General features: G+C 38.3%; 1 protein-coding gene across 1 annotated transcript in view; it reads left to right on the top strand.

The window, feature by feature from the left end:
- Positions 1 to 27790, top strand: part of PTPRO (protein tyrosine phosphatase receptor type O) — a 194515-nt gene that overhangs the window by 30833 nt on the left and 135892 nt on the right. The window contains exons 4-6 of the mRNA XM_075848823.1: positions 73 to 225; positions 10325 to 10756; positions 17180 to 17341. Of these exons, the coding sequence (XP_075704938.1) occupies positions 73 to 225; positions 10325 to 10756; positions 17180 to 17341 (747 nt within the window). The remainder of the gene's footprint in view (positions 1 to 72; positions 226 to 10324; positions 10757 to 17179; positions 17342 to 27790) is intronic.

Here is a 27790-nt window from a genome sequence, read left to right on the forward strand (position 1 = left end):
CTGTTGGTGGGCAGGTTCTTCACACTCTTTATGGAGGAAACTAAAATATTGTCTCTATTTTGTAATTAACAGATTTCTTCAAAGGCAAAACTGTGTTTAATCACTGGCTGCCTGGAACCTGTTACCGGGACGTCACCTTCCAGCTTGTGTCTGAAGCCTCCTTTAATAAAAGCACCTTAGTTGAAAGCAGTGGAATTGGGCACACGCCACAGCAACACCGGACCGGTGAGATGCCAAATTCACAATCCAGATTCCCTTACTTCATGTTTATTTTATATTTATCATTGAAAGCATCAGAGTGCTATGCTACACTTCACCACACATTATATACTATACACCTGACTATATAACGAACCCTAACAAACGATACTGTATAACATTATATACTACTATCCTACACCGCCCTATATAACATTATATACTACACTGTCCTATACTATATAACATTATATACTACACTACCCTATACTATATAACATTATATACTACACTACCCTATACTATATAACATTATATACTACTATCCTACACTACTCTATACTATATAACATTATATACTACTATCCTACACTACCCTATACTATATAACATTATATACTACTATCCTACACTACCCTATACTATATAACATTATATACAAATGTCAGGGTAAAACTTCCTTTTTTCCCTGTTTTCTCACACCAAATGAACAACTTTGTAAATTGAAAACTGAGAGCATGCATGCATGTAGAAAATATACCACGAGACAAGTTGGTATAGATCCTACCTCCGTCGAGTAGGAAGTGAACTGAACTTTTTATTGAACAAAAGAAAGAAACACACGTTCCCTCCCTAGAGAAGTGGGACGTGCTTAAGCTCCATTGGCTCCTCAGCTGTAAGTTCTTCTGTACACTCCTCTTGCATTCCAGGGGCGGTGTCTCCATAGGCGTGCCCCTGATACATGGTCCATTTAGTTACATTCCAGTTCTTTGTGTAATATACTGATATATATACATGTATATGTAAGGATAATATTTTTGCAGACAATATACATGGTAATGATCCCTGACAGTCCCCCCTATAAAATTTTATTATACTATCCCTGAGTCTTGCCTAGCAACCTACCACTGACCACTCGGACCAGGTGGGTAGGGGTTTTGATTTCTTCACCAGCTTGAGACGAGCTACTCCTTATGAGTAACCCCCCTTTTTACCTGGACTTCCAAGGTTTCGGAGTGGTCCTAACTTTCCCTATTCTCCTCAGGATGCAGGATGGTTGTCTTGGTATAATCTACAAACAGCTGCTGGTTGTAATATATATAACTAATCCAGTCTACATTTTATTAATGGTAATAATTGTCGCACTTTCACTTACTGTCCTAATGGGACTTTTACCCCTGCAGATATAACAGGTCATGGGCAGCATCTTCCCCAAACCTAAAGACACCTGGGTAACATTACCTCCGGGCTGTCATTGCTGCCATGTACTTCTTACATATGAGTGACAACAACCAGTGACCTTCACCTTACACCTCCACATAAAACTCCTCAGATTGTAATTTGCAGCACCGTGGCATATTTACACACATTATAATTATAAACCTCAGACAATATAAACAATAGGGCCTCAACTAATAATATAATGCCATCACCAATCTCATGCTATCACCCTCAAGTGTTGGGTCCCATCAGTTCATTGCCAGTCCTGTACATCATCGTCCTCTTCTTCTCCTGTCTTCTGTGGAGTCAGACTGCACAGTGGTGTCCAGTGGGGGATTTATTACTATCCTCCACCTGGTCACTTACTTATTAAAACACTTGATACTGCTGACTGATTCACTCAGGTCTTTGGTCTTTACTTTGATCTTCGCTGATGTCATCAGGACTTGGTTTGGTCCTTCTCATCTGTCAGACACCGTCTCTCTTAGTATACGTCACCGGGCTGTACACAGCACCTCATACTTTGAGCCTGGGGTGAGTTCCCACGTAGACGGATTAGTGGAGTTTTATTGTTACTACCACAAACCCTCCATTTCTATCCTCTTCCTCTGGCAAGTTACTTGACTGCACGGCTGCTTAGAATTGTGACACTGCCGTCAGTTCATGATAAACGCGTTGTACTGGCTCAGGCTGCGCCTGCCGCATCTCAGTGATGGAGTTCATCATATTAAAAGTCTTCTAGTTCATGTTTACTGGCACTTTGCGGGGACCCCCAACCCTTGTCAATTGTTAAAATAAATACTAATCTGGTGATAACATCATCCGCATACACTATAAACGTTGTTCTAAGTACATACAATAATAATGACAGGCCCTTAAACCACATCAAACACCTTTATATAAGAAAAACTTCTCTGTTCCACTGGACAGGGTACCTAGAAGATGTGTAATTATTGGGTACATTATATTTGCACTTGGTGTTTACACTTTCCAGCAGGATTTATACCTTATTCTCAGCTGATTACCTGGAACATCTCCTATTCACAGAAATATACACAGATTCCACATGTTTATCTGACAAGTGTCTCAAACCAATTTTTCTCCCCCTACTCTGGTTCGTTCTACCTGGGAAGGCCTCTCAAGGTCTGTTCTCTTTGTGGGAGGCGGGTATGATAAGGTTGGCACCGGTCTGCCAGGACTGTTCTGTAGGCAAATTAAACAGCTCTAACAGAATTTAGCAGCATCAGCTGTAAAGCCCGGGACATACCAATTAGATCTTACCACATCGATCCTTGCAGTCTTGGGGCATATGTGAGGTCATACACCATCAAGTGCCATCAAGAGTGCCTTGGGTGGTACCGGTTTACCTTCCTTTATCCGTCCACATTCTGTCAGAATCTGGTTCTCACGCCTTCCGCTCCCAGTTGGACACTTCCTGTGGAGAACAAGCTTTTCATTGTATAATCAGTAATTGATCTTAATCAGATAATTAATTTGAAGAAAAACATTAACAAATAACATCTTTACATTAAACGTTCACATTGAGCAGTAACTAGAAGTGATACATGCAAACTCATTTTACTTCTTTATATATATCTATACATACACATATACACTGCACAGAATTCTCTGCTCTAAAATTTTCCTTTCACAACAAAAATATTTTCAAATGGGAATCTACTTGCACCAAGAAGTAATCATTTACACAAACATAATACTGACGCCTCCAATAGTCCAATGCTAAGGCTGGTCCAGAACTTTACATAAAACTTAACCTCAGTATTTAATATTCCCACAACACTTCTTGAAGATCGTTATTAAACAAACTAACTTTGGGACAATGTCTAGAGAACTGCTGACATCTTATCATTGTACAAATACCAGCTCAATACTTGGGATAACATTGTTCCCCTGTCACTACACACAACGTCTGCAGTGGGGAAGATACTGGCCGGGCTTCAGGCCCCCCTGAGAACAGGTCTACACATACGAGCACATTGTCATACACTTCTACCTCGGGTAGTTGTATGTTCTGCAGTGGGGAAGATACCGGCCGGGCTTCAGGCCCCCCTGAGAACAGGTCTACACATACGAGCACATTGTCATACACTTCTACCTCGGGTAGTTGTATGTTTTGCAGTGGAGAAGATACCGGCCGGGCTTCAGGACCCCCTGAGAACAGGTCTACACATACGAGCACATAGTCATACACTTCTACCTCGGGTTGTTGTATGTTCTGCAGTGGGGAAGATACAGGTCGGGCTTCAGGCCTCCCTGAGAACAGGTCTACACACACGAGCACATTGTCATACACTTCTACCTCGGGTAGTTGTATGTTCTGCAGTGGGGAAGATACCGGCCGGGCTTCAGGCCCCCCTGAGAACAGGTCTAGACACACGAGCACATTGTCATATACTTCTACCTCGGGTAGTTGTATGTTCTGCAGTCGCTGGGACGGGTAATCTGGTCGGGCTGCACTTTTCACAGGTACCTTTGCTGTTTTACCTATGTCATGCCGTGCGCACATCATGCCGGCTGCTACAAACCTAGTGGTGGCATTAGTGTATCCAGGGACAAGACAATTTACTGATACTGGCTGAACATTCTCTTGTTATCAGTTCTGTCTTCTCTTGCTCTCTCGATTGGCTTACCTGATGATCCAATAAAGTTCCTACTACCAATGGGCCCCTAATTGTGGGCGATGCCAAAAGGGTACCTAGAGTCAGTGTAAATGTCGGCCGTGTTACCTTATGCCAGGTTACAGCCTCAGCGAGCACCTCCAGCTCCGCTCCTTGAGATGAATGAGAAGGTGAGAGTGGTTTCCGGATAATTTACCTGGTGCCTCGTATCCTGTCTTGTACATACTGTATATGATCAAGTATTTCTACATTACAAATTTACATTAAAAACCCGTCACATATAGATAGAACATTTCAAAGGGGGGCGTCTTCATTCTCAAAAATAAAAACAAATGTTATACACTTCTCCACACTCATCCGATAATCCAGAACACTTTGAGAATCTCACTTTTATCAGGTTCTGTAAATACTGGATTAATACAAAAACAAATACAAATTACTAAAATCTTTACATAAAATTAACAATGTTCAGATAATTTTCACCTCCTTCCCTCCTAAATCTGTAAAGACTCATCTGTGAGTGACCTCGACCTCTTGTGTAAATTTGCTGGATTTGATGGTCTCTTACACATTTTGTAGATCTCCTGGAACCAAATTCATTAATTTAAAACAAACCAAAATTGTACCTGATCAGTCCCTTCACCATTCCCCCCTTTGTGGACTCTGTGAAAGTAATGTAGCAGGGTTCAAAACTACATCTCAACATAATAAGGTCGGGCACTCTATCTGAGGGGCACTATCTGGTAATATTAATTACTGCAACCAATAAACTATACATAAGAATAGGGAACAGTGGGGGCACATACATCATCAAGACGCCGTGTCTCACAATATCTGTAGTTTAATATATCTGAATTAACATCAAAACACATTAAATCTTATCACATCATAACACATAAATATGCAGCGTAACTTTCATCAACAACAGCGCATGCGCAAAGATAAGAAACTTTCCTGTACACAGAAAAAAGAAACTGATTTTAACCCGGTACACAAAACACTTAATTTTTGTTTTTAGACATTACTGCTGTTAAAAATAAGAGCATACAATATAGATCTGAAATCAGTGCTATATTGTAACCCCTTGTCTCATCCGTCCACGCCCTGTATACCAGTCGGTCTTCTTTTCACACTGCACACATCACACAGCCCCCCTCCCCCACACCATCGCATTTTACAGGAGGGGGTCACACACTCACACCTCACAGCTTCTATTCTCACAATCTTAACAATTTTAATGCCGGCAAAACAACGTACCTATCTGCAGTCATTCATCACACTATTGTATAGGAATTATCTACGTTCAAAACATCAACCACACATAATCTGTAACAGTGTCCAATCTGTCGGCCACCATCTCTATATTATGATGAAGTGTCTTCTCACCAGTGCACAGCGTGCAGAACGGAATCTAGAATAGAAGAAACACTGCAGCATATGTTACTGAGGGAAATGACAAAATTAACAAGGCTATAATTTCATACTGATTTGGTTGGACCGGGCGTGACCTCATCAGGAGTGGGGGGGGGGGGGCAGCCTCTCCCACAGGAAGCACATTGCTCAGCTGTGAGGGGGGTTTTGCTGCCCACAATGAGGACACACTCAACATGAGGGACGGCCGCCATTACAGGGCGGCGGCTGCTCCTGTGGTTTCTAATACATATAACATACAATGCCTTTCTTATTTCCAACTTCCATTCGCTTCACCAAATCTTACGAATAGGATCGTCCGGGTACGGGTGATCCTGATGGTTTGAATATGGACCGTAAACCATCCATTCTAACAGTCTATATTATACACGTAATTTATATAACAATTTTCGGTCTACAACTCTCTAGGTCTAGCCGGAAATATTACAATTTCGCAGTCTGCAACTCTCTCTAGGTCTCGCCGAAATATTACAATCTTTCAGTCTGCAATTTTATTAAATCTCGCTGGAATATTACAATCTCCAGTCTGCAATATTATTAAATCTCGCTGGAATATTACAATCTCCCAGTCTGCAACTCACAGGTCTTGCTGGAAAATTACTCACGACTTATCATGCCCCTGTATAAAACAGGTTATATTTCCTATCTAGTCCCTAATTACCCAGAGGATGGTTAGTCGGGCGCGACTAATTTCTTACGGGTTCGTGACCACACAGCGGGGATGTTGACTCTGTCGCCTGAGATAATCGAGCCAGTCGACCAGGGTTCTACAGATTCCCACAAGACCGTCCACTAACACAGATAAGTCGAAGATTAATAAAATCAACTGACTTGCCGTGTTATTGTGGAGGTGATCAGGCTCCTTCGGTGGGCAGTCCTGGGTCGTCTGTTTCACCCTGTGATTGTCGGCTGTCCGGATTCCAGAATCCCCTCAAGTGTGGCCCCACGCTTGGTGCCAAAATGTCAGGGTAAAACTTCCTTTTTTCCCTGTTATCTCACACCGAATAACCACCTCTGTAAATTGAAAACTGAGAGCATGCATGCATGTAGAAAATATACCACGAGACAAGTTGGTATAGATCCTACCTCCATCGAGTAGGAAGTGAACTGAACATTTTTATTGAACAAAGAAAGAAACACAAAACTCCTTCCTAGAGATGTGGGACGTACTCAAGCCCCATTGGCTCCTCAGCTGTAAGTTCTTCTGTACACTCCTCTTGCATTCCAGGGGCGGTGTCTCCATAGGCGTGCCCCTGATACATGGTCCATTTTGTTACATTCCAGCTCTTTATGTAATATACTGATATATACATACATACAGTGAAGGAAATAAGTATTTGATCCCTTGCTGATTTTGTAAGTTTGCCCACTGTCAAAGACATGAAAAGTCTAGAATTTTTAGGATAGGTTAATTTTACCAGTGAGAGATAGATTATATTTAAAAAAAAACAGAAAATCACATTGTCAAAATTATATATATATTTATTTGCATTGTGCACAGAGAAATAAGTATTTGATCCCCTACCAACCATTAAGAGTTCAGCCTCCTCCAGACCAGTTACACGCTCCAAATCAACTTGGTGCCTGCATTAAAGACAGCTGTCTTACATGGTCACCTGTATAAAAGACTCCTGTCCACAGACTCAATTAATCAGTCTGACTCTAACCTCTTCAACATGGGCAAGACCAAAGAGCTTTCTAAGGATGTCAGGGACAAGATCATAGACCTGCACAAGGCTGGAATGGGCTACAAAACCATAAGTAAGATGCTGGGTGAGAAGGAGACAACTGTTGGTGCAATAGTAAGAAAATTGAAGACATACAAAATGACTGTCAATAGACATCGATCTGGGGCTCCATGCAAAATCTCACCTCGTGGGGTATCCTTGATCCTGAGGAAGGTGAGAGCTCAGCCAAAAACAACACGGGGGGAACTTGTTAATGATCTCAAGGCAGCTGGGACCACAGTCACCAAGAAAACCATTGGTAACACATTACGCCGTAATGGATTAAAATCCTGCAGTGCCTGCAAGGTCCCCCTGCTCAAGAAGGCACATGTACAGGCCCGTCTGAAGTTTGCAAATGAACATCTGGATGATTCTGAGAGTGATTGGGAGAAGGTGCTGTGGTCAGATGAGACTAAATCTGAGCTCTTTGGCATTAACTCAACTCGCCGTGTTTGGAGGAAGAGAAATGCTGCCTATGACCCAAAGAACACTGTCCCCACTGTCAAGCATGGAGGTGGAAACATTATGTTTTGGGGGTGTTTCTCTGCTAAGGGCACAGGACTACTTCGCCGCATCAATGGGACAATGGATGGAGCCATGTACCGTCAAATCCTGAGTGACAACCTCCTTCCCTCCACCAGGACATTAAAAATGGCTCGTGGCTGGGTCTTCCAGCACGACAATGACCCGAAACATACAGCCAAGGCAACAAAGGAGTGGCTCAAAAAGAAGCACATTAAGGTCATGGAGTGGCCTAGCCAGTCTTCAGACCTTAATCCCATCGAAAACTTATGGAGAGAGCTGAAGATTCGAGTTGCCAAGCGACAGCCTCGAAATCTTAATGATTTACAGATGATCTACAAAGAGGAGTGGGACAAAATTCCATCTAACATGTGTGCAAACCTCATCATCAACTACAAAAAACGTCTGACTGCTGTGCTTGCCAAAAAGGGTTTTGCCACCAAGTATTAAGTCTTGTTTTCTGAAGGGATCAAATACTTATTTCTCATGCACAATGCAAATAAATATATATAATTTTGATAATGTGATTATTTTTTTTTTTTTAATATAATCTTACTCTCACTGGTAAAATTAACCTATCCTAAAAATTCTAGACTGTTCATGGCTTTGACAGCGGGCAAACTTACAAAATCAGCAAGGGATCAAATACTTATTTCCTTCACTGTATATATGTAAGGATAATATTTTTGCAAACAATATACATGGTAATGATCCCTGACACTACTATCCTACACTACCCTATACTATATAACATTATATACTACTATCCTACACTACCCTATACTATATAACATTATATACTACTATCCTACACTACCCCATACTGTACAACATTGTATACTACACTTCACCACACATTATATACTATACACCTGACTATATAACTAACCCTAACAAACTATACTGTATAACATTATATACTACTGTCATGGGGTTCGTTAATGCACGAGCAACAAAGCCAGTGACGACAGGGCAACTCCAACAGGGTTTATTGTATCCAATGTTGACAGAACAAGTCACGTTCAATGCAGGAACAACACACAGTCCACAAAATAAGGTGATCACAGGAACATCTTCAGAGCGCCGGCCTCAGCTTCAGCTCTCCTGAAGGTCTAAATCCAGAATATCTCCATCCTCCCCAGGACAAGCCCTTATATCTCCCCAGGGGGAGGAACATCTTGGCAGTTTCACTGTCCATATGTGAGTTGTTGTCCTTTGTGCTATTATGTGTATTGCCACAGCCAGGATGAGAACACAATGGGGAAGATAATTGGATCTACCTTGTTTGCTGGTCTACACCTGAGCTGAATATAACTGTGGTGCCTCCTGATGACCCCCCGTGGGGACTGGACAATGAGAACACTTTATGTCTTGTGGACTTCACCTCTGACCCGTCTGATTGTCCATAGGCTGGAGACACGACCTGTGGTACTTCATTACAGAGTCATTCCTCTCTGCTGAGGACTCACAATAAACCACACATAATGCACCATCACAACCACTATCCTACACTACCCTATATAACATTATATACTACACTACCCTATACTATATAACATTATATACTACTATCCTACACTGCCCTATACTATATACCATTATATACTTCTATCCTACACTACCCTATACTATATATCATTATATACTACTATCCTACACAGCCCTATACTATATAACATTATATACTATTATCCTACACTGCCCTATACTATATACCATTATATACTTCTATCCTACACTACCCTATACTATATATCATTATATACTACTATCCTACACTGCCCTATACTATATACCATTATATACTTCTATCCTACACTACCCTATACTATATATCATTATATACTACTATCCTACACAGCCCTATACTATATAACATTATATACTACACTACCATATACTATATAACATTATACACTAAACTACCCTATACTATATAACATTATATACTACTATCCTATACTACCCTTTACTATATATCATTATATACTACTATCCTACACTGCCCTATACTATATATCATTATATACTACTATCCTACACTGCCCTATACTATATAACATTATATACTACACTACCCTATACTATATAACATTATACACTACACTACCCTATACTATATAACATTATACACTAAACTACCCTATACTATATAACAAATGAAAGAATAAAGTAACGTTAAAACCAAGCACACCATTGTTTTTCTTGTGAAATTCTCGATAAGTTTGATGTGTCACATGACCCTCTTCCCATTGGAAAAACTAAAGTTGGATAAAAAATGGCCGACTTCAAAATGGCCGCCATGGTCAACACCCTGCTTGAAAAGTTTCCCCCCTCCCATATACTAATGTGCCACAAACAGGAAGTTAATATCACCAACCATTCCCATTTTATTTAGGTGTATCCATATAAATGGCCCACCCTGTATATATATATATATATATATATATATATATATGTGTGTGTTTATATATGTGTATATATGTGTGTATATATATGTCACCCTGTAGTATATTCGTAGTTGGATATTAGATCCATACTTTACAGCAGAATATATTAGCTGAGTGAATATCCTTTTTTCTTCAGCTCCTTTTCCTCCTAGAATCATCTCCATACAAATTCTACAGCTGAACGAGAGCCGCGTGGAGGAATCGCCCGGAGGTCCTTCTCTATCTGGATATCCTGGATCTGATCCAGTCTCAGAGAAAGAAGAGATGCTGGAAGATCAGTTTGAGAGCTCGGCAGTCGCTTCATCCCATAACTGGAGTGATTATAAACCTTCAGACGTAGTGACCACGTCAGGACCCGACTGGTGGCTGAACGAGACTGTGACGGCCGACACCGAGGGCTTCATAAATGAGATTCCACCCAACCAAGACAATCAAAGCCTCACAACCTCCTCACCTGGAGCCGACCAATCCCAACCTGCTCTTCCCAAATATAAACTTCTAGCCACCTGGTTTCCTCCACAACCACCAACCGCCTTTGATGGTTTCAATATCTACATCCAGAGAGATGGTTCGTATCAGATCTCAATATCTAGGTTTCTACTTTACACAGTGTAGACTATTTCAAGACAGAAAGCCGATTGTATCATTTATAAATATAATAAAAGTAATACACAAAGTAATACACATAGTATCCTGGTGTCATATATATATATACATACATAGTAACATAGTAATATACATAGTATCCTGGTGTCATATATATATATACATACATAGTAACATAGTAATATACATAGTATCCTGGTGTCATATATATATATACTTACATAGTAACATAGTAATACACATAGTATCCTGGTGTCATATATATACATACATAGTAACATAGTAATACACATAGTATCCTGGTGTCATATATATATATACATACATAGTAACATAGTAATATACATAGTATCCTGGTGTCATATATATATATACATACATAGTAACATAGTAATATACATAGTATCCTGGTGTCATATATATATATACTTACATAGTAACATAGTAATACACATAGTATCCTGGTGTCATATATATACATACATAGTAACATAGTAATACACATAGTATCCTGGTGTCATATATATATATACTTACATAGTAACATAGTAATACACATAGTATCCTGGTGTCATATATATATATACATACATAGTAACATAGTAATACACATAGTATCCTGGTGTCATATATATATATACATACATAGTAACATAGTAATACACATAGTATCCTGGTGTCATATATATATATACATACATAGTAACATAGTAATACACATAGTATCCTGGTGTCATATATATATATATATATACATAGTAACATAGTAATATACATAGTATCCTGGTGTCATATATATACATACATAGTAACATAGTAATACACATAGTATCCTGGTGTCATATATATACATACATAGTAACATAGTAATATACATAGTATCCTGGTGTCATATATATATATACATACATAGTAACATAGTAATACACATAGTATCCTGGTGTCATATATATACATACATAGTAACATAGTAATACACATAGTATCCTGGTGTCATATATATATATATATATACATAGTAACATAGTAATACACATAGTATCCTGGTGTCATATATACATACATACATAGTAACATAGTAATACACATAGTATCCTGGTGTCATATATATACATACATAGTAACATAGTAATACACATAGTATCCTGGTGTCATATATATATATATATACATAGTAACATAGTAATATACATAGTATCCTGGTGTCATATATATATATATATATACTTACATAGTAACATAGTAATATACATAGTATCCTGGTGTCATATATATATATATACATAGTAACATAGTAATACACATAGTATCCTGGTGTCATATACATACATACATAGTAACATAGTAATACACATAGTATCCTGGTGTCATATATATATATATATATATATATATATATATATATATATATATATATACATAGTAACATAGTAATACACATAGTATCCTGGTGTCATATATATATATATATACATAGTAACATAGTAATATACATAGTATCCTGGTGTCATATATATATATATACATAGTAACATAGTAATACACATAGTATCCTGGTGTCATATACATACATACATAGTAACATAGTAATACACATAGTATCCTGGTGTCATATACATACATACATAGTAACATAGTAATACACATAGTATCCTGGTGTCATATATATATATATATATATATATACATAGTAACATAGTAATATACATAGTATCCTGGTGTCATATATATATATATACATAGTAACATAGTAATATACATAGTATCCTGGTGTCATATATATATATATACTTACATAGTAACATAGTAATATACATAGTATCCTGGTGTCATATATATATATATACATAGTAACATAGTAATACACATAGTATCCTGGTGTCATATACATACATACATAGTAACATAGTAATACACATAGTATCCTGGTGTCATATATATATATATATATATATATATATATATATATATATATATATATACATAGTAACATAGTAATACACATAGTATCCTGGTGTCATATATATATATATATATATACATAGTAACATAGTAATACACATAGTATCCTGGTGTCATATATATACATACATAGTAACATAGTAATACACATAGTATCCTGGTGTCATATATATACATACATAGTAACATAGTAATACACATAGTATCCTGGTGTCATATATATATATATACATAGTAACATAGTAATACACATAGTATCCTGGTGTCATATATATACATACATAGTAACATAGTAATACACATACTATCCTGGTGTCATATATATACATACATAGTAACATAGTAATACACATAGTATCCTGGTGTCATATATATATATACATATATAGTAACATAGTAATATACATAGTATCCTGGTGTCATATATATATATATATACATAGTAACATAGTAATACACATAGTATCCTGGTGTCATATATATATATACATACATAGTAACATAGTAATATACATAGTATCCTGGTGTCATATATATATATACTTACATAGTAACATAGTAATACACATAGTATCCTGGTGTCATATATATATATATACATAGTAACATAGTAATACACATAGTATCCTGGTGTCATATATATATATACTTACATAGTAACATAGTAATACACATAGTATCCTGGTGTCATATACATACATACATAGTAACATAGTAATACACATAGTATCCTGGTGTCATATATATATATATACATAGTAACATAGTAATACACATAGTATCCTGGTGTCATATACATACATACATAGTAACATAGTAATACACATAGTATCCTGGTGTCATATATATATATACATAGTAACATAGTAATACACATAGTATCCTGGTGTCATATATATACATACATAGTAACATAGTAATACACATACTATCCTGGTGTCATATATATACATACATAGTAACATAGTAATACACATAGTATCCTGGTGTCATATATATATATACATACATAGTAACATAGTAATATACATAGTATCCTGGTGTCATATATATATATATATACATAGTAACATAGTAATATACATAGTATCCTGGTGTCATATATATATATATATACATAGTAACATAGTAATATACATAGTATCCTGGTGTCATATATATATATACTTACATAGTAACATAGTAATATACATAGTATCCTGGTGTCATATATATATATATACATACATAGTAACATAGTAATACACATAGTATCCTGGTGTCATATATATATATATACATAGTAACATAGTAATACACATAGTATCCTGGTGTCATATATATACATACATAGTAACATAGTAATACACATACTATCCTGGTGTCATATATATACATACATAGTAACATAGTAATACACATAGTATCCTGGTGTCATATATATACATACATAGTAACATAGTAATACACATACTATCCTGGTGTCATATATATATATACATAGTAACATAGTAATACACATAGTATCCTGGTGTCATATATATACATACATAGTAACATAGTAATACACATACTATCCTGGTGTCATATATATACATACATAGTAACATAGTAATACACATAGTATCCTGGTGTCATATATATATATACATATATAGTAACATAGTAATATACATAGTATCCTGGTGTCATATATATATATATATACATAGTAACATAGTAATATACATAGTATCCTGGTGTCATATATATATATATATACATAGTAACATAGTAATATACATAGTATCCTGGTGTCATATATATATATACTTACATAGTAACATAGTAATACACATAGTATCCTGGTGTCATATATATATATATACATAGTAACATAGTAATACACATAGTATCCTGGTGTCATATACATACATACATAGTAACATAGTAATACACATAGTATCCTGGTGTCATATATATATATATACATAGTAACATAGTAATACACATAGTATCCTGGTGTCATATACATACATACATAGTAACATAGTAATACACATAGTATCCTGGTGTCATATATATATATATATATATATATATATAGAAGAAAGAAAAAAGAAAAACTTTGCGGCACTCCAATTTGAAAAAATGGTGGTTTATTCAATCCAAATATAACAGCAACGTTTCAATCCTACATTAGGATCTTTCTCAAGCCTAGTGACACATCTAATACTCAAAGTATATATAGGGTAAAACCCATTTAACTTAATTGGTCTCATTATCATGAGTTACAGTGTTACGTGTCTGAAAACATGTATTGTAAATAATTTAAGGTATCAAAAATAAACAGTAAAATGATACATAAAGTGTACTAGTGCATATACAATAATGTGCATCAAAATAAATAATATAACCCTGGTTAAAAACAACTGATTAGGCCATAATCATTTATGCAAACAGAAGTGTTGAAATATATCGTCATATATCCACTCACCAATCAAAACTTCAGGAGTAACAATGGTATATAGAACCTTAGAAATACAGCGTGTTGTTCAGCTGTATCACTCGTGGCAATCAGGATGTAATGCCCAGAGGCGGAAGTGAAAAGTTGCTAAGCAGCAGGACGCATATGGAGCGCAATGATGATGTATTGCGTTCCAGTGCGTTCCACTGTTATGGTCATGTGAACGGCAGTATCTTAGGTTGCCAAGCAACCCATCAACAAACCCAAGATCACAGAAACCAGTGACATTATCGTATTAATACCAAAGCTAGATATAGCCCAAAGAGGTCCAAGATATACCAGAAGCATATAAATGATATGCAACTAAGTGCTCCAACTAGTGGTAATGGAGATATCATATACTGGTAAAGTGTAACGTTTAAAACATTTTTCAACTTTATGGTGGCAGTTTAAAGATCCACACGTGGGTACAAAGGCCCCTGTCCACCATTACGTGTTCAGAGCGACCTTGTTCCCAAGGATTTCAGAACCCACTGGCAACGTTTTCACGTGCACAGGCAATCCCGATAACCCCTCACGTGTAACAGACCAATACTATCCTATTAACGACATTAAATCTTCATAGTATAAATAATGTAATAATATCTCAACATCACCTGAAACTAGAAAGGAGACTAGAAATAATTCATTTAGAATAATATTTATATATAAGTACTTATTAGTATATCTCAGGACCAAAGAAGACATAATATAGCGATGAAAATTTTTTTATTATATATTATTATTATTGGAAGCAAATATCCAAGATCCTGAAGTTCCGTTGGAAGTGGTGTTCTGATCTAAAGAAATACAAAAAAAGAATGAGAATCATAAAATTCATCAAACATTTCTTTACACAAAAAAGAATATTTAAAATAATGGACATACATGTGTCATTAGTATTGTCAGAGAAGAGAATGTCAGAGAAACTAAAAGTATAGAGTGGAGAATGTGTGTATCTCAGGTTACAATTCTATATTGAGACCAAACGGTCTCAGTGTATTTAATAAGAATATCCATCTCAACTCTTTTTTATGTAGAACCCTATGTCGATCACCACCATATTGTAATGGCGGGATATGATCCAAGATCATGAATGTTAAATCCCTTTCATTATGGCCATGTTCTGAAAAATGTTTAGCGACTGGCAAATCCAGTTTCTTTTTACGAATTGAAAAGCGATGATTGTTTAAACGGGTTTTAAAAGCACAGGTAGTCTCCCCCACGTATAAAAGGCCACAGGGACACCATAGGGCATAAATGACCCAATCCGAGTCACAAGTGAGATTGTATCTAATCTTAAACTGTTGTCCAGTTAATGGATGGGTGAAAGTGTTACCCCTGCACATCAGGGAACAATTGACACACCTATGACAAGGGACATTACCAGGTTTCAATGGTTTAAGCATGAATTGTGATCCTTTCCTTCCACCTGACACCCTAGTTTTTACCAATCTGTCACGTAGATTCTGTGAGCGTCTATAGGACATTAAAGGATTGTTGTTTAATACGTCAATGTGACCAAAACTATTCCTAATAATTGGCCAATGTTTGTTCATAATCCTTGAAAGATCTCCACTTACATCATTATATGTCGAGATAAAAGGAATCCGTTTCTGTTTTTTGTGTGACAGAGATTTGGTTGATTGAAACAAACTATCTCTTGCAGTATTTTGAATTTTATTCTTATGTGTCAACAATAGTGATTTGGGGTAACCCCTTTGTAAAAAATTCCTAGTCATGATATCTAAGGATATGTCCAAATCTTCTTGTTTGTCAGTGTTTCGCTTAGCTCTGATCATTTGACTATATGGTAAAGATCTAACCATATTTTTTGGATGACAACTATCAAACCTTAATAAAGTGTTACGATCAGTCTCCTTGGTATACATTTTAGATATTAGTGTATATTTCGTCTTCCTCTAATGCAACTTATTATTTCAAATTTCCTTAATCTAGAAAACAGAACAGAAGTTTCTACGGTTGATGAGACGACTCACGAATATGTAAAAGAAATAAAGGATCCGGGGAAATACAAGTTAACAATACGGACGTTTAGCTCCTCTGGGTCCTGTCCAATTCGAGAAAGCGACGCGTCCAAAGCCGTGAGTTTTTATATCAGTAAGTGACCTGCTCCACCTGTTCTCATTACTTCTCATTCACCCTGCAGAACCTGGGAGAGATCTGTCTGTCCTGCCGCGTGAGGGTCCGCGCTCTGGAGACCACTAGTCCCTGGCAGTTCAGTGCTCGCCCCTTGGGGACCACGTTTTCCCTCTTTAGTGGGTCAGTCAGCAAGTTGTCTATTCTCTCCCGGCCATCCAGTCGTGTATTGTGCTGTCCCGTGTCCAGGATTTGGTGAGTCCCCACTGCCACCTCCCCCAGGGGATCACCCTACTCCCTCACCAGCTGTAAGGAAAGAGGACTGGCAGATTTCCAGGTGGCACATGGGAGGTGTATTGGGACCTAGTAGCTTCATTTTACCCCTCGGGGTACAGTTTCCCCCCCAGTGAGTGATATGTGTAAAAATAAAGCGAAGTAATTGGCGATCTTCATGTTGCATCTCATTCTGCTTCATCCTCACTCTTCTTATATTGGGCTTTTTGACCCCGTGACCACCACCATAGACTCAAGGGTAACACGTGGAGTTGACTGGACACTGGGAGATGAGTTTCCGCCCCGTCTCTCCCTTCGGTATCAGACACATTTAGGGACAGAAGGACGGTCAGATGTTTGTGTTATAATTAGAATTGAATGGTCTGATACTGTAAGTAAAATTGTGCAGTGAGAGACCCAGGCGACGGCTACCTCACAGTCAGTGGCGTAACTACCGCTATAGCAGCCGTAGCGGCTGCTACAGGGGCCCGCGGCATGAGGGGGCCTGTGTCGCCCGCCGGCACGGGCCCCCACCATGGCCGGAGGCTCCGCTAGCTGCCGCTATGGCTGCTACAGCGCGACGCCACTGAACACTACGGAAGAGCAGGGAGGTATCTCCCCGCTCTGCCATTAAAGGTGTGGTTCCTACATAAGACATGTATCCCCTATCCACAGGATAGGGGATACATGTGTGATCGCTGGCAGCGATAAGGAGAACAGGGGACCGAAAGTCCCCCAATGTTCTCCATCACAAACCTCGGACTACAGGGGGGGCTGTATGGTGTTACCTACAGGGGGGGCTGTATAGTGTTACCTACAGGGGGGGCTGTATGGCGTTACCTACAGGGGGGGACTGTATGGCGTTACCTACAGGGGGGACTGTATGGCGTTACCTACAGGTGGGGGCTGTATGGCGTTACCTACAGGGGGGACTGTATGGCGTTACCTACAGGTGGGGGCTGTATGGCGTTACCTACAGGGGGGGCTGTATGGCGTTACCTACGGGGGGGCTGTATGGCGTTACCTACAGGGGGGGCTGTATGGTGTTACCTACAGGGGGGGCTGTATGGCGTTACCTACAGGGGGGCTGTATAATGTTATCTACAGGGGGGGCTGTATGATGTTATCTACAGGGAGGGCTATATGATGTTATCTACAGGGAGGGCTATATGATGTTATCTACAGGGAGGGCTGTATGATGTTATCTACAGGGGGGGCTGTATGATATCTACAGGGGGGGCTGTATGGCGTTATCTACAGGGGACTGTATGGCGTTATCTACAGAGGGGGCTGTATGGTGTTAGCTACAGAGGGGGCTGTATGGCGTTATCTACAGAGGGGGCTGTATGATGTTATCTACAGAGGGGCTGTAAAAAAGGCACTATCTACAAGGGGGGGGGGGTTGTGTGACACCCAGTGGAGGGGGGGGCAGTCAAAAGTTTGCTATGGGGCCCGGTCTTTCCTAGTTACGCCCCTGCTGATAAGTGATATATGTCTATAGGTCAGATACTGATATGATGAAGCTGATAAGTGATATATGTCTATAGGTCAGATACTGATATGATGAAGCTGATAAGTGATATATGTCTATAGGTCAGATACTGATATGATGAAGCTGATATGTGATATATGTCTATAGGTCAGATACTGATATGATGAAGCTGATAAGTGATATGTGTCTATAGGTCAGATACTGATATGAGGAAGCTGATAAGTGATATATGTCTATAGGTCAGATACTGATATGATGAAGCTGATAAGTGATATGTGTCTATTGGTCAGATACTGATATGATGAAGCTGGTAAGTGATATATGTCTATAGGTCAGATACTGATATGATGAAGCTGATAAGTGATATATGTCTATAGGTCAGATACTGATATGATGAGGCTGATAAGTGATATATGTCTATAGGTCAGATACTGATATGATGAGGCTGATAAGTGATATATGTCTATAGGTCAGATACTGATATGATGAAGCTGACTGATAAGTGATATATGTCTATAGGTCAGATAGTGATATGATGAAGCTGATAAGTGATATATGTCTATAGGTCAGATACTGATATGATGAAGCTGATAAGTGATATATGTCTATAGGTCAGATACTGATATGATGAGGCTGATAAGTGATATATGTCTATAGGTCAGATACTGATATGATGAGGCTGATAAGTGATATGTGTCTATAGGTCAGATACTGATATGATGAAGCTGATAAGTGATATATGTCTATAGGTCAGATACTGATATGATGAGGCTGATAAGTCATATATGTCTATAGGTCAGATACTGATATGATGAGGCTGATAAGTGATGTGTCTATAGGTCAGATACTGATATGATGAAGCTGATAAGTGATATGTGTCTATAGGTCAGATACTGATATGATGGAGCTGATAAGTGATATGTGTCTATAGGTCAGATACTGATATGATGAAGCTGATAAGTGATATATGTCTATAGGTCAGATACTGATATGATGAAGCTGACTGATAAGTGATATATGTCTATAGGTCAGATACTGATATGATGAAGCTGATAAGTGATATGTGTCTATTGGTCAGATACTGATATGATGAAGCTGATAAGTGATATATGTCTATAGGTCAGATACTGATATGATGAAGCTGATAAGTGATATATATCTATAGGTCAGATACTGATATGATGAAGCTGACTGATAAGTGATATATGTCTATAGGTCAGATACTGATGTGATGAAGCTGATAAGTGATATGTGTCTATTGGTCAGATACTGATATGATGAAGCTGATAAGTGATATGTGTCTATAGGTCAGATACTGATATGATGAAGCTGATAAGTGATATGTGTCTATAGGTCAGATACTGATATAATGAAGCTGATAAGTGATATGTGTCTATAGGTCAGATACTGATATGATGAAGCTGATAAGTGATATATGTCTATAGGTCAGATACTGATATGATGAAGCTGGTAAGTGATATATGTCTATAGGTCAGATACTGATATGATGAAGCTGATAAGTGATATATGTCTATTGGTCAGATACTGATATGATGAAGCTGATAAGTGATATATGTCTATAGGTCAGATACTGATATGATGAAGCTGATAAGTGATCTGTGTCTATAGGTCAGATACTGATATGATGAGGCTGATAAGTGATATATGTCTATAGGTCAGATACTGACATGATGAGGCTGATAAGTGATATATGTCTATAGGTCAGATACTGATATAATGAAGCTGATAAGTGAGATATGTCTATAGGTCAGATACTGATATGATGAAGCTGATATGTGATATATGTCTATAGGTCAGATATTGATATGATGAAGCTGATAAGTGATATATGTCTATAGGTCAGAAACTGATATGATGAAGCTGATAAGTAAAATATGTCTATAGGTCAGATACTGATATGATGAAGATGATAAGTGATATATGTCTATAGGTCAGATACTGATATGATGATGATAAGTGATATATGTCTATAGGTCAGATACTGATATGATGATGATAAGTGATATATGTCTATAGGTCAGATACTGATATGATGATGATAAGTGATATATGTCTATAGGTCAGATACTGATATGATGAAGCTGATAAGTGATATGTGTCTATAGGTCAGATCCTGATATGATGAAGCTGATAAGTGATATATGTCTATAGGTCAGATACTGATATGATGAAGCTGATAAGTGATATATGTCTATAGGTCAGATACTGATATGATGAAGCTGATAAGTGATGTCTATAGGTCAGATACTGATATGATGAAGCTGATAAGTGATATATGTCTATAGGTCAGATACTGATATGATGAAGCTGATAAGTGATATATGTCTATAGGTCAGATACTGATATGATGGAGCTGATAAGTGATATATGTCTATAGGTCAGATACTGATATGATGAAGCTGATAAGTGATGTCTATAGGTCAGATACTGATATGATGAAGCTGATAAGTGATATATGTCTATAGGTCAGATACTGATATGATGGAGCTGATAAGTGATATGTGTCTATAGGTCAGATACTGATATGATGAAGCTGATAAGTGATATGTGTCTATAGGTCAGATACTGATATGATGAAGCTGATAAGTGATATGTGTCTATAGGTCAGATACTGATATGATGAAGCTGATAAGTGATATGTGTCTATAGGTCAGATACTGATATGATGAAGCTGATAAGTGATATGTGTCTATAGGTCAGATACTGATATGATGGAGCTGATAAGTGATATGTGTCTATAGGTCAGATACTGATATGATGAAGATGATAAGTGATCTGTGTCTATAGGTCAGATACTGATATGATGGAGCTGATAAGTGATATGTGTCTATAGGTCAGATACTGATATGATGGAGCTGATAAGTGATATATGTCTATAGGTCAGATACTGATATGATGAAGCTGAGAAGTGATATATGTCTATAGGTCAGATACTGATATGATGAAGCTGATAAGTGATATATGTCTATAGGTCAGATACTGATATGATGAAGCTGAGAAGTGATATATGTCTATAGGTCAGATACTGATATGATGGAGCTGGTAAGTGACATGTCTATAGGTCAGATACTGATATGATGAAGCTGATAAGTGATATATGTCTATAGGTCAGATACTGATATGATGAAGCTGATAAGTGATATATGTCTATAGGTCAGATACTGATATGATGAAGCTGATAAGTGATATATGTCTATAGGTCAGATACTGATATGATGAAGCTGGTAAGTGATATATGTCTATAGGTCAGATACTGATATGATGAAGCTGATAAGTGATATGTGTCTATAGGTCAGATACTGATATGATGAGGCTGATAAGTGATATATGTCTATAGGTCAGATACTGATATGATGATGATAAGTGATATATGTCTATAGGTCAGATACTGATATGATGAAGCTGATAAGTGATATGTGTCTATAGGTCAGATACTGATATGATGAAGCTGATAAGTGATATGTGTCTATAGGTCAGATACTGATATGATGGAGCTGATAAGTGATATGTGTCTATAGGTCAGATACTGATATGATGGAGCTGATAAGTGATATATGTCTATAGGTCAGATACTGATATGATGATGATAAGTGATATGTGTCTATAGGTCAGATACTGATATGATGAAGCTGATAAGTGATATATGTCTATAGGTCAGATACTGATATGATGGAGCTGATAAGTGATATATGTCTATAGGTCAGATACTGATATGATGAAGCTGATAAGTGATATGTGTCTATAGGTCAGATACTGATATGATGAAGCTGATAAGTGATATATGTCTATAGGTCAGATACTGATATGATGAAGCTGATAAGTGATATATGTCTATAGGTCAGATACTGATATGATGGAGCTGATAAGTGATATATGTCTATAGGTCAGATACTGATATGATGAAGCTGATAAGTGATATGTGTCTATATGTCAGATAGTGATATACTGAAGCTGATAAGTGATATATGTCTATAGGTCAGATACTGATATAATGAAGCTGATAAGTGATATGTGTCTATAGGTCAGATACTGATATGATGGAGCTGATAAGTGATATATGTCTATAGGTCAGATACTGATATGATGAAGCTGATAAGTGATTGGTGTCTGTTACGACCAGCGGGTTGTGGACCCACCTGGCTTCTCCACCGGTATGGCTTAGGGCCACCTCTAATGGCGTTATCTTAGTAGCCTCCTTGGTCTTCATCCTTCAACCCCCACACGGGGATGTGGACTTTGCTGCAGGGAGGCTACCATGTTTCTACCTCTTGTGGTGGTCCCGCCGGGAGTAGCGGTGGCTCAGCAGACCAGGTTCAGGCACTGGCAGATGGTACCTTGATGGATGGAAGCTTCAGGCTTGTCACCGACAGTTGGAGGGAGGCTGATAGCGGATGGCTAGATACAGGCAGGTAGTGGATAGCTGTACACAGGCTGATAACAGATAACGTGATACAGGCTGATAGTGGGTAACTAGATATAGGCTGATAACAGATACAAATAATTAACTGGATTCAGATGCAAACAGGAACCTTTGCAGGACACAATTATGTTGTTCCAATGTTGCTCAGGCACCAGGTGGACTATGAAGGTGCCTTAACCCTTTCAGGACCAAGGGTCCTCGATGCCTCAATGAACAGCCCCATTTTTTTAAATCTGACACGTGTCATTTTATGTGGTAATAACTCTGGAATGCTTTTGCCTATCCAAGCGATTCGGAGATTGTTTTCTCGTGACATATTGTACTTTATGATAGTGGAAAAATGTGGTCAATAAATTCATAGCTTATTTGTGAAAACGCCAAAATGTAAAGAAAATTTGCAAAAATTATAATTTTTCTCATTTTAAATGTAATCTACATTGTAAAACAGATGGTAATACCACACAAAATTGTTGCTAATTAACATCCCCCACATGTCTACTTTATATTTGCATTGTTTTTTTAAACATTATTTTATTTTTCTAGGACGTTACGAGGCTTAGAACTTTAGCAGGAATTTCTCACATTTTCAAGAAAATTTCAAAAGGTTATTTTGTCAAGGACCAGTTCAGTTCTGAAGTGGCTTTGAGGGCCTTATGTACTAGATAGACCCCATAAATCACCCCATTTTAAAAACTGCACCCCTCAAAGTATTCAAAACCGCATTCAGAAAGTTTATTAACCCTCTAGGCGTTTCACAGGAATTAAAGCAATGTAGAGGTGAAATTTACAAATTTCATTTTTTGGGGCGAAATTAATTTGTAATAAAAAAAATTCTGTAACACAGAAGGTTTTACCAGAGAAACGCAACTCTATATTTATTGCCCAGATTCTGCAGTTTAGAAATATCCCACATGTGGCCCTAGTATGATAATGGACTAAAGCACCGGCCTCAGAAGCAAAGGAGCACCTAGTGGATTTTGGGGCCTCTTTTTTTTAGAATATATTTTAGGCACCATGTCAGGTTTGAAGAGGTCTTGTGGTACCAAAACAGTGGAATCTCCCCAAAAGTGGTTTGGGAAACTACACACCTCAAGGAATTTATCTAGGGGTATAGTTAGCATCTTGACCCAACAGGTCTTTTGCTATATTTATTGGAATATGTCTATGAAAATCTACTTTTTTTCTGAAAAAATCTAATGTAATTTTTACAAAGAATAAAAAATAAAAAGCAATCCAAAACTTGTAAAGCTATTTCTCCCGATTACGGCGATACCCCATATGTGGTAATAAACTGCTGTTTGGACCCACGGCGGAGCTCAGAAGGGAAGGAGCGCCATTTGGCTTTTGGAGCGCAGATTTTGCTTGGTAACTGTTCTGTTTGGGGTTTTGCAGGTATTTCAGTTTATAATGTGGGGGTATATGTAAGCTGGGCAGAGTACATCAGGGCATAATAAGGGGGGAAATAAGTAATTCATAGATTTATGGCCGGTGTCGCACTGATAAATGGTGCACAATCTTATCTGCTTTTGGACACTCTGCACAATTTCTGTCGCCATATTCTGAGCGGCAGAACTTTTTTTATTTTTTCTCCACCGGCTCCGTGCGAGGGCTTTTTTTTTTTATGTTACAATCTGTAGTTTTCATTGGTCACATTTTAGGGTACATGTGATTTTTCGATCACTTTTTATTCCATTTTTATGGCAAGCAAAGAGACAAAAAAAAATACACTTTTTTTTTACAGTAATCACTGTGCGCTACAAATGACATTTTACTTAATTCTTCGGGTCGATACGATTACGGCGATACCAGATGTATATCTTTTTTTTATGTTTTGTGGCGTTTGTGCAATAAAATCACTTTTCTATAAAATTATTTATTTTTTGTGTCACCATATTCTGAGAACCGTAATTTTTTTTATTTTTCAGTCAAAAAAAGCTGTGTCCGGGCTTGTTTTTTGCGGGACGGGTTGTAGTTTTTATTGGTATTATTTTGGGGTACATACAAATTTTTGATCACTTTTTATTCTATATTTTGGGAGGGGAGATTGACAAAAAAAAAAGTAATGCTAGTATTGTTTTTTAATTATTTTTTGCAGTGTTCACCGTGCGGGACAAATAATATTATCGTTTTATAGTTGGGGGCGTTACGAACGCGGTGATACCAAATGTGTGGACTGTTTTTTAACGGTTTATTTTTTTTCCTATAATAAGACACTTATTATAGGAAAAAAAGCATTTTTTGTTTTTGTAGCTTATAACTTGTTTTTACCCTTTTTACCCTTGTATAAAACATTTTTATTATTTTTTTCTACTTGAAGACCTGCAGCACTGATAGCTGCTATAATACATTACACTACCTAGGTAGTGTAACATGTTATAAACTGTCAGTGTCCTCATAGACTCCCGTGAATGGCAGACCGGAGGCTGTTGTATGGCCTCCGGTTTTGCCATGGAACTCCCGCAATTGGTCCTCGGGAAAGTGTGTTGTAGCAACAAACTTTCCAGTTTGTTGCTACAACAAACATTCCCTGCGATCACATGATCGGGACCTGAACCAATCAGGTCCCGGTCATATCTCCGGGACCAGAGGCAGGGGATAACAGCGCGATCCTTGTGTCAGCACTACTCTGAGACACCCGGATCGCGCTTTTAACACCCACTGTAAATTCATTTCGGCGCAGAACAGAGCCCAGCAAACGCCAACATGAATTTACAGTGGGCGGTCAGGAAGCGGTTAATACCGTTGATCATATTCTCTGCAGCCGAACCAATCGGTTCGGCTGTCAGAGAACAGATTGCTGGGGAGCCGCAGACACTGACACAGCCGGCGTCCGAGCGCTTTTCACAGCGCTATGCCGGCTGGAACAGTAATCTGTATATTCACGCCCTGGCTGCACGGGGTATGTGCGAAAAGGACGTGAAGCTACAGATTGTCGGCATGAAAGGGTTAAATAGTGCAGGAACAGGCAGAAAAGTTTTTAAATTGCACTCGCGCTGGCCCTTTAAGAGGCGGCTGAAGCACGTACACACTAGGAGCATATGGCCGTGAGGCAGGCGAACACAGCAGAGGCCTGAACGGGGAGCACCGGTAGGGAAGGTGCCAGACCCGACAGCAGGGACCACCGATGGGAGCGGTATCCGTCGAAGGAGTTACAGTACCCCCCTATTATGCTCCCTAATCTTGGATCCAGCACCAGTATGAAATTTCCTGAGGATCATTGGGATTGTTTTCAGAGACTCTTTAGATTTTTTTTCGGGTGCCAAATACTTTTTAAACTACTAAGTAAAAATCTCTTCCCAATTCTTTTACTGTCAAGAATGTCCTTAATCTTAATCAGGTCCAATATGAGCAGGAGCAGGAACGGAAGACATTGTAGTGGACTTATTCAGCGCCACTGGTTGGAGCAGGAACAGTAGACATTGTAGTGGACTTATTCAGCGCCACTGGTTGGAGCAGGAACAGAAGAGATTGTAGTGGACTTATTCAGCGCCACTGGTTGGAGCAGCGACAGAAGACATTGTAGTGGACTTATTCAGCACCACTGGTTGGAGCAGCGACAGAAGACATTGTAGTGGACTTATTCAGCACCACTGGTTTGAGCAGTGACAGAAGACATTGTAGTGGACTTATTCAGCACCACTGGTTGGAGCAGTGACAGAAGACATTGTAGTGGACTTATTCAGCACCACTGGTTGGAGCAGGGACAGAAGACATTGTAGTGGACTTATTCAGCACCACTGGTTGGAGCAGGAACAGAAGACATTGTAGTGGACTTATTCAGCACCACTGGTTGGAGCAGTGACAGAAGACATTGTAGTGGACTTATTCAGCACCACTGGTTGGAGCAGGAACAGAATACATTGTAGTGGACTTATTCAGCGCCACTGGTTGGAGCAGTGACAGAAGACATTGTAGTGGACTTATTCAGCACCACTGGTTGGAGCAGTGACAGAAGACATTGTAGTGGACTTATTCAGCACCACTGGTTGGAGCAGTGACAGAAGACATTGTAGTGGACTTACTCAGCACCACTGGTTGGAGCAGGAACAGAAGACATTGTAGTGGACTTATTCAGCACCACTGGTTGGAGCAGGAACAGAAGACATTGTAGTGGACTTATTCAGCGCCACTGGTTGGAGCAGGAACAGAAGAGATTGTAGTGGACTTATTCAGCGCCACTGGTTTGAGCAGTGACAGAAGACATTGTAGTGGACTTATTCAGCGCCACTGGTTGGAGCAGCGACAGAAGACATTGTAGTGGACT

The sequence above is a fragment of the Rhinoderma darwinii genome, unplaced genomic scaffold, assembly GCF_050947455.1.
Source record: "Rhinoderma darwinii isolate aRhiDar2 unplaced genomic scaffold, aRhiDar2.hap1 Scaffold_51, whole genome shotgun sequence".
NCBI lineage: Eukaryota > Metazoa > Chordata > Amphibia > Anura > Rhinodermatidae > Rhinoderma > Rhinoderma darwinii.